The following is a 15,148-nucleotide window of genomic DNA, read 5'->3' as shown; positions in this document are numbered from 1 at the left end:
AAGAGAAGGCCCTGGTAACCCTGAGCAGCAGCACAAACCAGGAAATTTTATCAAGTATCCTGCAATAGATGCTTTCCATATGATTTCCTGGGGTATATTTAATGAGCTCCCCAATTGCAATTGCAACAGGAATGTCACAGCATTCTGCCAGTCCTTTGAGAGCTTTCTTTTTCAACTAAAAATATCTTTGTTATAAATATCTCGAAACTGAATATAATCCGCAGGTTATACCTTTGTGTGATAAAAGATCTTTTATCCACTTTGTACCACAAACTGGTAGTAGTTCAAGAACCAAATGAAAACAGGTGTTTGAAGAGCAGTTGTCAGAGGAGGAGCCGTTAAGGTCTTGGAAAAGAGGAATTTGTATCTTTTTGATGGAGTATTTACTAGCTAGGCTATAATGCAGATATCCTTTGTCCATGAGTTTAAAATTGTTCAGATAAAACTTGTATAATATTTGCTGCTGTATATCACTGCTTGTGAAAAACATGCTTGGGTTTTTATCTACCTACTTACCCGGTCTTTTCTCATCTTTTCTTTTTAGTTTTACCATCTCAAGCCCATTTCCTTTTGTTTTATTGCTCAATGCAATTTCAGCTACAGTAGTAACCTGTACATGCTTTTATATATTTTCTGTTATTATTTTTAGTACTTGTATAGTTTCTGTACTGTACCCATATTGCTAATTGCATGGTGGTTAATGACTCTCAGTTTGTTCTTTTTCTTACCTTGGGATGAGTGAGGCTGAGTTGCACTTGGAAGTTGTTCCTTACAATGAACATCATGCAGCTGTGAATAATCATTTTTACAAAGTAATCTCATGCCCAAATTAAAATTAATTTTTAAAGTAACTTCTTTTTTTTCTCACATATATTTTGACTAAATTTCAGGGGTTTTTTAGTGTTCCTGAAAAGAAATTTTTCATTGTTTTGCTTGCTTTTGAATGATGTCATTGTCCTATTCTGAATGTATTGGATTGCAGGGTAATTTGTATTCCATTTTCAGGTAACAAGTATAAATTTTGTATCCCTTAGCTTCTACATTATTTTCCTTTTATGATGTTGAGGATGCTCATTAGACAAAGCTACTAAAATGTGGTTTGTTCATGTATGAAATGGTCATGGAAAAGTTACTACTTGAAAATAATGAAACCCTACAATAGAGGGGAAGCTGCAGAATGTGCAATTATTGATCAGTCCTGGGTTGGGATTTTTGGTCTTTGTTATGAAAGTGCTTTAATTTAGAGACTTAATCAGTGGATTTAACTCTATTATAGCAGCTCCCTGTATGAACAATGCATATCTGCAGAAGTATTCCTAAATTTATTATAAGGAATAGTTTAATTATTTGGTTTAGTGCAAAGCTTTTATCATCCTCTGGCATCCTACAGAGGTTTAGGGGAAAAGGGAATTTTGATTTTTCTTTTTCAATGCAATTTAGTTGAGATAGTAAATAACTGTAATCCAGATGTTCTCTTGTCTTATAGTTTTAATATCAATGATAAGACAAGTTCCAGTGAAATTTTAATGTTAAGTGTTCTTAAAATAGAGAGGCTAGATACTTTCATTAGGATGTTTTAGTATATATTGCTATATAATCACCAAAAGGAAACGCAAACTATAAAAAATGACTTTGTATAATGAAGAAATATCATTTATAGCTAAGAAACATTTTCAGTTCCCCTTCCACCTTTGTTTTGTAAGGACTGTTCCACAGATTCGCTTACACCTCTAGACTAATCATTCAATGTTGTTGTCATTTTTGGATCTGCACTGGAATATTGAGTTGGAAAACAGTTGTCTACAAAAGCACTTTAAACTGCATGTTATGCCTTCTGTATTATATTTTTATGGCAATGCCTGTGGCACAAAGAGGGAGAAACAAACTTTTTTAAAAATTGCACACTGCCACCAAATCAGCTCTTATTTTTACTATTTTTTCTTCTATTTACTCAGTCATTTCATAGTCAAATGGTCAAGTATATGAATATGAGTTTGGAAAGTTGGATCACACTGACCTGTAAGTGTAAGAAATATAAAGAAATAGAGTAGAGAGACATTTTGTAATGAATAGACTCTGTACAACAGCATGATCAGAAATGTAAATATCTCCAGTCTAAACATTCCTCTCTCCAAGTGCAACACCTTCATAACCTCAATTGAAAGTTTTTTTAAATGTCTCTCTTTGCAATGCTATTTCCTCAAAATAGATAATTCCCATGGCACAGGAATTCAGTACCTCAGAGTCACTTCCCAAGCACTCATCTCTTTATAAAGGTGGAACTGAATTGTTGCAGAGAGAGCTGCAGCAGTTTTATTAATGACCTTGGCAGCAGAACATGTGCAACCTTTATTTTTTACTTTTATTCACTCTCAGTTTTCATGTGGGCATCCCCTGTGGTACTGCTGCTCTTTGATCTCTCTCTGGTTCTGCTGGGAGCTGGAGATTTGCACCAGAGATGTTCTCTGCAGCACCTTGCCCCGCTCAGCTGACTGCAGCCTGTCCTTCACTGTCAGCTTCCCCATCTGTTTGCATCTGTATTTGTCTGGGAGTGACTCAAATCAGGCAATCAGGCATTTCCACTGTTCTTTCTCCCGAGTTTGTGATGATGTGAACATCTTTGATGAAACAAAGTGGCTTTATGTGGTTCTGCTTCATTAATGCCTTTTTGTTGGCTTGTACTGTGTGATGGTGTTTGCAGGGGTCCGAGGATGAGGGAAGAGATGAGGATCTGACTCCATGTTTCAGAAGGCTGATTTATTATTTTATTATATGTATTATATTAAAACTATACTAAAAGAAAAGAAGAAAGGATTTCATCAGAAGGCAGGCTAAGAATAGAAAAGGAAGGAATGATAACAAAGGCTTGTGTCTCGGATAGAGTCTGAGCCAGCTGACTGTGATTGGCCATTAATTAGAAACACCCACACGAGACCAATCACAGATGCACCTGTTGCATTCCACAGCAGCAGATAATCATTGTTTACAATTTGTTCCTGAGGCCTCTCAGATTCTCAGGAGGAAAAATCCTAAGGAAAGGATTTTCCATAAAATGTGTCTGTGACAGTGCTGCAAATGTCCTGTCTGACCCTGAAAATGGCACAGAACAGCTCCTGCTACCAAAGAGTTTGGGAAAGGACAAACCACTGCACATCCAACTCAGCCAGGAGTCAGTTCCCATGCTGAGCAGTCTGAATTTAAATGTCCTGACACCAGAAAATGCTGTTATTAAGAGCAATTTCTCTCTGCGGACAATTAAAGCGGGTGAAGATCTGCTCATTTCCCATGTTCCTGCATGAACAGTTGTCCATGTCCCAACCCCATCATTACTCATCTGCCTGCTCGTGGCTGATTTTCTGTGTCAAATTCCCTTGCAGAAAACATCCCTTTCCCCTGGGCTTTACTCCTTTTTCTCCTCTGCCTGCCCCAGAGAAGCCTTTAGTGCCTTGCTGGAGCATCAAAGGGCAGTCATTGCACCTCCAAGTGCAGAAGGAAATGGCAGCCATCCTTCCAGCTTCAGTCTCTTTAAAGGTTATTGGAGAAAGCAAGCATTTGGAAAAAAATTAAAATACAGTGGCAACTAACAATGCTTTTATGAGACTTCTATCAAATGCCTCAGGTGTTTCAATATTGCTGGTTTTTTTGCAATTAGAATGACAAGATAGATAAAGAACTTTTAATATGTTTGCCTTATTTTTTCCTCTGTTTACTGCATATCTAGCTGTAGGATTTTTTTTCTTCACCAGCTGTTTTGATATCATGTCTGCTATAAGATTCTGAAGAATGTAATTATACATTATACAAGTTTCTCATGAGCTTGTACTTGAATGCTTCATGGTGATCCTTTTTCTAGTCTCACTGTCTTATGTTTTCTAAACTCTTTATAACTGATTTATCATCATCATTTTATATACAGTGGAAGCATTTGAAACATTTAATATAAGAATTTAGTTGCAAAGTTAGATATGTCTAAGTCTAAAATATTTTTTACTTTCAATAGTGTGGTATTAAATGCAAATTGCCTGTCATCACAAGTTTTAATTGCATGAGCTGAATGCTGAGCAGGAATGATGCAAAATATCAGGAGGAAATAGAAAGACTTTGTTTCATGTTTGTCATGTGCCAAGAGCTTGAAGCTGAGCAGAATATTCTAAATATAAAGATATATAGCGTTTCTCTACAAGAATGGAGAAACTTATTTTGCAGCTGTATGTTGAAAAGTGATATTTTTAAAAAGCAAATTCCTTGAACAGTATCTTAGTAAGGTAAGCTGTCAGTGCAAGCATTTTTATCTTACATAATTGCTATAAAGAGATCTGGAAAGAAAAAGGAACAGATGCATCTTTTGAAAGATTAAAGTTGTGTTCCCTGTGACTTGCAGGGTGCTGAAGTGATGGTAAGCAGGTGGAAAAGTCAGTTGGGTTCAGTAATAAAATATATCATTGTGAAGCATGTGTGTAATTAGGAACTGGGGGTTCTTTGCAGTGAGGAAACCTAAGTGTGCATTTGCCATATTTATTTAAGTAAGCAAACTTATTTCAATGAACATGAAGAACTTCTAAATTATAATGCAATTTAGGTAGTGTGTGACAATATATGAGTCAACTAGCAATAATCAATACATTTTTTTAAAAATCAATAATGCTTCTAAAGACTCTCTGTAGAGCTTAAGCACTTTAATAGTGAATCCTACCAAAAATTAAATTTACTTTTCAAAATAAGTTCAAGCTTAATAGAAACACAGTAAAGAGATTTGTCTGAATGTCAGGTTGTGCTGGAAGAGGTTTAGGAGCAAGGAGAGAAATGAGCCAGTGTTCTGCAGTGATCTGCAAAGACAGGAGAGAGCCCAAAGCATCACCAGCACAGCTGCCCAGGGCTCCTCCCTGAGAATGGCATTGCATTGCTTTTGTCTAGAATATTTGGTGTCTTTCCAAAACTTCTTTTATTATAGAACAGCATCAGTTGTTAAGCATAACCAGCTGTGAACTTTGCAATGTATTAAATCCTTAGGAAGGCATCAGATAGGAGGAGTTCTTGGAACTGTATGAGGGTAACGCTCTATTGCACCTCCCTAAAGATAACTGATGCTGAAATTCATAAATAATTCAGAAAGACTTAGAAAAAACATGATTCATTGCACAATATGCAACAGGGACAGATGAAAAGTGACTACTTCCTGCTGTTTCCACAAGGAGACTTAGAGGGTCTGTAGTAAACTTAATCATATTTACAGCAGGTTGAATAAACAATTGAATTTCATTCAGGTATTTGTTTCTGTTTTTGATGGATTTGCTGAGTCTGCTTCCATGGACTCCTTGTGTTTCCTTGTGTGCATGGAGAGTGTTCTGAATCCCAACTGAGGAGCTATTTGCATATTGATATTCACACAAGGAAATTATAGCAGAATAGCTGTGAATAATCCAGGCACCTGGCTCCTGGAACACATATTCTGAATATAAATAGTATTTAGGGCTTTCTGAGGCCAGGAGATGCTCCTGTCCCTTTAGGACAACTCTTTATTCTTTGGCTCTCAGGCCTGATTACACACACACACACACACATGTGGCTATATTCCTGCAAATAAACATCTGGTTATAAAGTTCAAGATTTCAAAAGTTAAAATGGCAATATACCTTTGATTAACCTTGTTTCACTATTTGAGAAATTAGAAAAGAACTCTGGAATTAAGGTTGCAGTGATAATAACAGGAATCAAACACACAGAGGTGTGGGTTTAAACTAAATCCCCACTCTGAGTGTTGTCAGGGCTGTGGCAGGGTTCTGCTGACTCCTCCCATGAGGATTCTTGTTGGTTTTGTAGAAGCACTGCTGTGGTTCATGTAGCTCTTGAGAAGATGCTGGTGGTCTCTTTCATGTGTTGCTGTGTTAATAGCTGACATTTATTAATTTCCCCATCGTAATTGGATCCTTTCAGATGTTCAGCCAACTGGTCAGGCACGCAGTGTGAGAGGCCAGCTCCCAAAAGCAGCAAGTCTGACAACATCAGCACCAGTAAGTACCTCCAATCACTGCTGTCACTCGGTAAATTTGGCTCACTTTAGAAATCTGAGCCTTGTGCTGTCTTAAAACGTGAGTTTATGTCATGAAAATGCTCATTACTGGTATCTTTTTCTTTAAAAAAACCCAAAATATAGATATTTCTAGACTTTTAGGTTGCCATTTGGTGTTGCACAAGGCAGTTCTTAGGCCTTGCACTCCCTGCTCCAAGGGCTAGTGCACTTTTTAAAGAAAAGAATATCCAGTGACAGCATTTGGCCATATCAGCCCTGTGCTAGTGGGAGACCTCTGACCATTTAAATCCTGCTGAAAAGCATCAAAAATAGAGCTGTAAGTAGTGCATAACTTTTGTATTGGCCATCTGCAGAGGGCTGAGTTTTACCCACTGTGAAAATCATCCCGAAAGTAAGAACAGCTCCTGCTGAATGTTTTTAAACACCTCTGAAAGCATGAAAGGATGGCATTGCTGCAGTGTTGGCAGCTGAAAGTGGCCAAGGCTGCCTGCAGAGTGCTGAGTGTGCTGCTGGTGCCCTGCTGGACCTGCCCTGCTCACATTTAGCCCAAGTGGAGCAGCACAATGAGCTGCCTGCTATTCAGGTCAGCTTGGTGGATAGATGAAACTTTTCTGGGCTTTTTTCTCAAGTGTTTACATGCCAAGACAAAATTAACTTCTTTTTTTTTTTTTTTTTTTTTTTCTGGCACCTAGGTAGAACTTAAGGCAGTTATTCATCAAATGTTTTCTTAAAAGAGCCTTGTTGTAATATCCTTTACATGCTGAATCTTCATAAGCTGAAGTGAACTCAGGATGCTTCAAGTTTTTTATTCAATACTTCATTTCGTGTCTCTGACAACCTGACTTGGCTTTCAGGCAGAAAGCCTTCAGGCAGAATTCAAAGCACTTCTCAATTCTTTATTTAGACTGTGGTTAATGTAGAGCAGACACTGCCAGCAGCTTATTTTTTTAATAAATCAAGAAATGTTGCCCGTGAAACAACCAGCAATATTTTTGTTTTCCACCAGTTAAGGATTGTGATATTAAAGAAAATACATGCCTCTCCACACTGGCTTTATGTTGGATTCCTGCTTTTATAAGTCCTGTATTTATAACATAGAATTATTTGTTGCATGTATTTCTTTATGAGCAGATACTAAAAGCAAGGCTCAGAAATAAGGGTACAGTTACTGACCTTATTTTTGCAGATAGTCTCATTTCAGTGAAATTATCTGCCAAAATAATGTGAAGCCCATTTTGTTCTTCCCTGTTCCCTCCTCTCCTTTAACATTGCTGTCTGATCTGTGCACTGTTTTTCTGCTGCATTAAGCATTATTGTAGCTTTTGTGATTGCCTATATCAACATAACAAAATTGTTGGCTCTCGAGTACAATGCAGTAAAATGCAGCAAAATGCAGGAATGCACCAACCATCTAGAAATGAAGATTGCTGGCTGTTTTGTATTTTCCCACAAATAAAGATAATACTCATACTAATTAAAATGCCAATTAATTCTTCAACCAGAGCTAGGGCTACTGGATATTTTAAATAAATAAATGCATGACCTAAACTGCTGAAGATCCTGGCCATGCCACTCCAGTCCAAATTTTTCAGTAATTCCAGATTTTCATGGACTGCTGCTGCAAACGAGGGCAGGGAATTAATCCAAGTTATATTGGTATCCAAAAAGAGGAAACTCCTGATTTGTTCATAAAAGTTCTTGTGTGTACACTATTAACTGTAATGAACTTGGGTTTTTTATTGATCAGCATCAAAATCTCAAATTGATGAGTGAAGCTCATCACATGAAATTGCATTGTTGGCATGGGAAATTATTCTCTTTTAATTAATGTAACTGTTTTACAGCTGGGAAGCCATGATTATTCAGTGATATTTCCCTCTGTTTTAGGAAGCATAGCAATCATTGTTCCTCTTGTTCTACTGGTGACTTTGATCACTACTCTTGTAATTGGACTATTTCTTTGCAAAAGAAAACGAAGGTAAGAAATTTTATATTGACGTTATTTTATTATGAAGTAAAAAAATAAATCTTTAAAGTATTTGCATCTTTTTTGATATACAAAAAATCACTTTATATGAGAAACAAAAATGCAACAATGACCCAAGACTTGTTTCTGGAGGCAGCAAATCAGTTACATATTGGTTCTTGCTGGAGCAACCACATTTGTTACTGATACTTAAGTTCCTCATGCAGTAGTTAAAAAAAAATTGTAAAAAAATTTTGCTCAATCCTGTAAAGGCAGTATAAGTGTTAATAACTTTATCCAGAGACTTAGAGAACTTAACAGAATTGATGTATTTCATTGAAACTACATACTCAAATTTTGAGTATTGTTTACATCTTCAAGTGATATTGAAGATGCAAATAATTCTCAAAATATTTACTGTAGAGTCCCAAACCTTTTCCTTATTAATCTGTTTCTTTAGTATCTTGAAGGGAATATTTTCTTCTCTTGAATTTAGCTGCCTTGGAGCTGATAATGAGCTTGGGTTTGACTTTTTGACTTTGGGCATTTCTTCCAAGGCCATGTTTGGTGGCCAGGGGAGGCAGGAATGTTTCTGCTGTATGAGGCACCTGAGAGAGCTGCTGCCCTTCACATGTTCAAAGAACATCATCACATTGGTGGGGATGCAGATTTAGCCAGGGAAGATTCCTGGCAGTAAGGCCATGGCCCACTAGGGAAGGCAGAGTGGGAATCAGAGAGCAAACCATTTACTTCAGGCCTGTAGCTGTCCTGCTGGCTGGCCTTGAGCAGCTGTCTTCCTTTCTCCTGGGGCTTGTTACCCCACATCTGAAACCAAGATAATGTCTCTTTGTTAAGTCCTTTAAAAGTAAGTGATGAATCTGCTGTTTCTGCAAATGTGGCCATTTATGAGGCTATTTCAGTGCTCCAGGCTAAAAGGATCTTTTAAGTTACTATGATCTGGCATCTCTCTCCCCTGCAAACTCTAGTGTAAACTAGTGAGCATCAATTTTTAAAACCTTTTTTGTAAAGCCAATAAGATAAATACATTTCCTGACCATACTGTTAGTAGTGCTGACCCTGCCAGACTCCATGGATGTCATTATGTGCTGCTGCACCTAAAATGCCAGGTTTAGTGATAGCCAAATCCTGAAACCAGTTGCTGCTCTGTAAATTATTTAGGTTACTGAGAATCACTTGTTAAATAATAGATTTTCAGCGGAGAAATAGAACTAACCTCAATAAAGGGCTTTCTTCTTAAAATTATATTTGAAAATGTATTTTAGAGTTATTTTCTCTCTTCAGAGAAGACTGTCAAGTATTAAACTAGGTGTAGCTGTTCAACACTTGCATGCTACTGTTAAGTGCCTATTTTAGGAAATATTTTTTCAATGACATTTCTGAAAAATACAGATCATTTAGTACATTGGATTTCAGATACTGACTGCATCTTACTCAGCCAACAAGAGGACTCAATTGTTATCATCCTGACTGTGACCTCCCTATTATTCCTTTGTAATTCTAGAGAACATATTGCACTGGGAAAAAATTACCCTCTTGAGGTTATTTCAATTGCTTGGGCTGAAATCACCTCCTTAGCTGAAAGAAATGAATTCAGCAACAGAAACAATTCAACTCAATCACTTATCTTTACTGATACCTAATTCAAGGTTAAAAATAAGGCTCTGTCTTTTATTAAAGCTTGAAAGACAATTCAAGTTGAACTTCAGTGTTCCAATCACCACTGGCAGGGAATGCAAACTGGAATGAGGAGAAGTTCATACATTTTTAATGCATCCTGATGGAACCATTTGCTTGTCGTCAGTTTACAGCTGACTTTGGGCAACTGGTTTGAAACAAAAGTGAAATGAATGAGCAATGGGACATGACTCATATTCTCTTTGCCTTCATTCCTGCAGGGAATTGGCAGTGACTTTGCAAGGCTTTGCTTGGAAGTGAGGGAAATCTGGAAATAACTGGAGGAAGTCAGGGTTGCAGACAGCGAGTTAGCACTTTGTATGGATTCATACCACTACAGCCAAACTGAGAAAAACAATAAAATTCTGCTTCCAGCTTCTGTGAGATCTATACATAGACTCAGATTGCTACTTTGCTTGGAAAATTGAAGGATTTTATGATTGTCTCCCGTTGATCTTAGAGATTAAAGAGAAACAAGATACCCAACAGCTCGCTTGAAAGTTCACTATGTTCTTCTTTTTTTGTATGTTTATGCAATACAGGACAAAAACTATCAGAAGACAACCCATGATAAATGGAGGACTCAATGTAGAAATTGGCAATCCATCATATAACATGTATGAGGTGGGCCATGACCACAGTGAAGGTGGTCTTCTAGCCTCAGATTTTACTCTAAATGCAGAAAAGGTAATTTCTTTTCTCTTTCTAGTGGCAAAGCCATTTTATATCTTGCAAAGGTTTTGTCTTTAAGTGTAACAAATAGAAATGTAGAACAATGACATTTAGATTTGGTTAATGAATATAAAGCCAAGTTAGATGCCATTAGAATAAATGTCATGTATATATTAACAGCTGTTTTGTAGTTTGATGCTGTCTGATGGTCATTTTTCCTAGTGCTTGATCAAAATAGAGTTCGAAATTAACTACAAAATGATTGGGGTTTTTTTGTCAAGACAGACATATCTGTGAGCTGACAAACCACCACTGGGTTTGTCAACTGGCAAAAATTTAAAATTGGAAAATATTTAAAATTGGAAACACATTATTGTCCAGCCCCTGTCTGAAGCACGAAAGAGTGCACGCATGCATAGGAAAGTAACTTATTCCTTATGTGAAAACTCGCCGAGGTGCGAGGAGCCGGGACCCCTGACGGGGCAGATAGATTAAATGTTTGCACAAAGCTAGTAAGTATTATCATTTCCTTGAGAGAGATGCTGTCAGTCCTGCAGCAGCAGCGCAGTGATTGAAGTGCCTGGGCGATGTGACACGGGATGAGCGCGGTAATGCCGCGCTATCTCTCCCGGAGCGCCGTAATCAGGCGCTCACCAAAGGGCAGCCATCACTCCCTGCCATTTCTGACAAAGCAATAACAGGATTACTGATAGCTCCAGCAGTGTCACCACTGCATCACACAGGCAGTGTGCTCAGTGCAGGAGGTAAGCTGAAAATGGAGTTACTCACTGGAGGCAGAGTGGCTGAGCCAATGCTTATTGTGAGGTCTGGCCTTAATCCTCAGTGGAAAATGGTTGGAAAATGCTGAATTTTATTCTCGTGTTGAATGTAAGAGTTTATCGTGCTGAGGAATGCCTGGAAGGAGGTTTTTATAAATGTAGATCATTCTAAAATAATGTTTTCAGTTGGTGCACTGTTTATTTAACAGTGTTGATAAGTACACGTGGAAAATGCTCTATTAGCACAGAAACTGAAATTTTCTATTTATACAGGCCAGATACATAGGGGGAGGGTCCACTGCATTCAAGCTTCCCCACACAGCTCCATCAATCTACCTAAACTCTGACTTGAAAGGACCACTATCAACAGGGGTGAGAAATGATGATCCAAGTCCATTCCATTCCACCACAGCCCCTGTCTAAAGAAAGTTTGTCTGTCATTTTTAACTAGAGGCATTTTCTGTTTGTTTTTAATTTTGTTTTTCTTCTTTTAATGGAATGAAGAATGACAGTAAATAATACATTTTCTATTTGAAATAAAGGGTCCCCCTCTGCATACAAAATTTCATCTGTATCCATCATTGTAACATGATCTAAAACTGCAAATATCTTTGCAAAGGAATAAAAAACCAGTAAGCAATGTCATGCTTTGCCATACAAGTTATTATATAAGTTTAGGATGGCCTTCACAGCCATGTATCCTAATATATTTAAAATTTGTATGTAATAACAGGCATCTAGTGAAGCTTATCAAACTGAAAGATGGTCCCAAATAATGGAAACAAGTGGTTTTATTTTAGAGGAATTTGATGCACATAAAAATTAACAATTTCCTTCAGTATTTGCAAAGCATATTTTAATTGTTCAGATTTCAATGGATTTGTATCATAAAAGAGCTCCTTCTAAAACATCTGATTTTTTACTACAACTTAGTATGAGGTTTGCAAACATTAAGATTGAAGATACAAAAGGGACATCGATACAACATTCATATTCATGTGCCTCAATATATATCCATTTTTTGTGCCATTCACGTTCTTGCATGATTGTAATATGTTGTATTTGGAAATTTAATAATTGTTATGGGTTGTGTTTTTTCTGATGGAGCACAGAACCATGGATGATGACAGCCAGAATATTTACCCATCTTTAACTTTTTCTCTTAAATTATGGCCACTCCATCTTCTTTTTGTACCTCACTGTACTGCCTTTTACAATCAGTACCCTGCAAAGAGGGATCATAAGGCAGACCCTGCTATTATATATAATTTTAATAACTGAATAAGGCACTGCATTGATGCAAAGCATCTCTGTTCTGTTGTGGTTATCATCCTCAATAATGGTTGTCAACGGAGTAAAAAAGTCCTGATAATTGAAATAAAACTGAATTTCTGATTATAATCATGACCACAAAAGTAAAGGTCTGTGGGAACAGAACAGTAGAACTGAGAATAGCTCTTTTTTAATTTTTTTTTCTTTTTTTTTAATTAAATAGATGTGGCTCACCTTCTTCTGCCTTTATTTCAGGAAAGTCTGGACCACAAGGCAATCACTTTTTCATCTGTAATAGATGGAATGGGCAGCTTTTAATTCACTAACTGAGCAGCTGCTGTAGCCATCCAGACTGAGCAGTATCTTAATCCTGGGCTCAGAAACAGAGTTGAGCAACAAGGAAAGGAAGAGCTAAGAGTTAAAGTCATTTTTCATTCCTTGTTTCCCAGGGTGTACTCAGGATATTTTCAAGTCAGGAAAACCTACCCGGTTCTGCTTTGGCCAATTCGAAGTTTAGCCACTTCTTATTACACCAAACAAATTAATTTCCCTTTTTCAGAGTTTCTTGATATTCCACTCAGTATCTGTGCAAGCAGAGCAGTGCTGATAAATTAGTTGTAAAAAGAGGAGGATTTTGACCACAAGGTGCCCTTTCCTGTTATCATGGATAAAAGCTGAACTCTAATTGGATAGCAAAGTTCTTCTAGAGACAATAAAGGCATAAAGTATGAAGGAAATAGTGGAGACTCAGGGGATTTCTCTCACAATGAAGTGCTTTGCAGCGTTAAAAATGGACTTGTCCAATGCTGAAGTGTCACTCATTTCAACAGATGTTTTTCATTCCAGTCCAAACCGCCAAAATTGCTAAGAAAAGGCTTATCAATTTGTAACTACTATGATATATTAAGAGTTGTGCTGGTTTATTATTAAAGTTTAATTTACATGACAAAAGTCTTGAATTTTTTGGTCAAATCATGTTGTGTATTTGGGCCACAGAATTCGAAAACATGGTCAGCTATTGATGGGATGCTGATGTCTTAGAACAGGTAATACATGGAAACTGTTGGCTGCAGTTTTCTCCTGTTAAACTTGTCACATGGTCTCACAGTGCACCTTCTCTATAAACTCCTTCACATCTATTTTGAAATCTTCCAGTGTAATAAGGTGGACAAGTCAACCTCAGAGACATTTTTTCAAGGTTTTTAATTTATTTTTTGTCAACGTTTTTATGGTTTTAATATCATAATATGCTGCATGTCATGTCATTGGTTACTTTAATAGCATGTCTCATCATGATTTTAATTTTCAACTAAATAATTAACTCATCATCAGGTTTGCAGACGTCCAGGTATCTATTAAATATGTCCTGTTGTATTTTATGTGTAATTGTTCTTGCTTTAACAAAGCCATTTCCATTACCATAAGTGCTAATTTTGATTCAACCTGACTGGTCTAATGTTTGCTTCATTTCTCTGCAGCCAACGAATTACGCCAATCCAGTATATGCAAAGTTATACGTGGATGGACAAAACTGTCGAAACTCCTTAGCAAGCGTTGATGAAAGAAGAGAACTTCTTCCAAAGAAAATAGATATTGGGATAAGGGAGACTGTGGCATAATCTGCTGTTACCTTTTATACTCTGTATAAATGTATAAAATATAAGGATTACTTTTCTATGTACCAACAGTATTATAATTGTTTTGGCATCAGCATTACCTCTGTTTTTTGTTTGGTTGATTGTTTTCTGGGTTTTTCTTTTGCTGATGACTTTTGACTGACCATTTGTAAGGTATTTTTATGAAAAAGAAACTGCACTACGGTACAATTTACAACAATGCTGCTGAAATAACACACCTTTAAATTTGTTAAAATGGCAAACAGCATATTCGTTTGTAGCGTGAAAATGAGCAATCTATTTTCTATGAACTTTTTTGGTTCTACTTAATCGATGAAGATGGTATCTGCACTTTTTCATTATGTAGTCTGGAAGCTGTAGTACAGTGTGTAATTTTGTTTATTTTAAATGGTGAAAGAATGATTGAATGGTCTACTCTCTTCTTTGTGCCCATTAGAACTTCTCTTCAGATCCTGATGAAGCTAGATAACTTTTCACAAACAAACATAACTTGCTTTTAAATTAGCTTTAGGTTGCCAAGAAGTAAACAAGACTATAGAAGTGAAACATCTAATGATCTGCATGAACACAATGATTATGTTTCAGAAATCCAGTGACTGTACATGATATACTAAACATATATACCATGTAAACAAGCTTTGTATTTATTAAAACCTTATAGAACATAGTAACGATATATCTTGGAAGCTGAAACCTTACTTGCTGTGGGACAAAGCATTCAAACTCCAACAGTCCTGTAGGACAGTAGCCACCCTAGAGCACAAGAGGGCATTGCCTACACATGCTTTACATGTTTATTCACTTAATCACACACAGTTCTTATGGATTAATAACTCCCAACTCACATTGAGCAGTAGGGAAAAAGCCAGACCCCAAACCTTAAGCACACTCAGATGATCACAGCATTTGGTTTTGACAATCATAAATAAAACCCCTCACACCTCTTTAGTGATACTAAAGGATTCAAAACACAGCAGTTTCTTTAAATTAAGATAAACTGTGGTATTGTGGAGGTAAAAGGAGCCAAGCTGCATATTGGTGAAACCTTAGCAAAGCCCAAGTTGGGTTCAAGATCAAACTCCAAGTATCAAAAGTG

General features: G+C 36.9%; 1 protein-coding gene across 1 annotated transcript in view; it reads left to right on the top strand.

Moving 5' to 3' along the window:
- The window catches only part of LRP1B (LDL receptor related protein 1B), a 375,345-nt gene extending 360,617 nt beyond the window's left edge, over window positions 1-14,728 (top strand). The window contains exons 86-90 of the mRNA XM_059476167.1: window positions 5,935-6,011; window positions 7,919-8,009; window positions 10,235-10,379; window positions 11,417-11,515; window positions 13,894-14,728. Coding sequence (XP_059332150.1) covers window positions 5,935-6,011; window positions 7,919-8,009; window positions 10,235-10,379; window positions 11,417-11,515; window positions 13,894-14,034 — 553 coding nt within the window. The 3' untranslated portion in view covers window positions 14,035-14,728. The remainder of the gene's footprint in view (window positions 1-5,934; window positions 6,012-7,918; window positions 8,010-10,234; window positions 10,380-11,416; window positions 11,516-13,893) is intronic.
- The last annotated feature ends 420 nt before the right edge of the window (window positions 14,729-15,148 follow it).

The sequence above is a fragment of the Ammospiza nelsoni genome, chromosome 7, assembly GCF_027579445.1.
Source record: "Ammospiza nelsoni isolate bAmmNel1 chromosome 7, bAmmNel1.pri, whole genome shotgun sequence".
NCBI classification, from domain to species: Eukaryota; Metazoa; Chordata; class Aves; order Passeriformes; family Passerellidae; genus Ammospiza; species Ammospiza nelsoni.
This window is presented reverse-complemented; position numbering and strand designations above follow the sequence as displayed.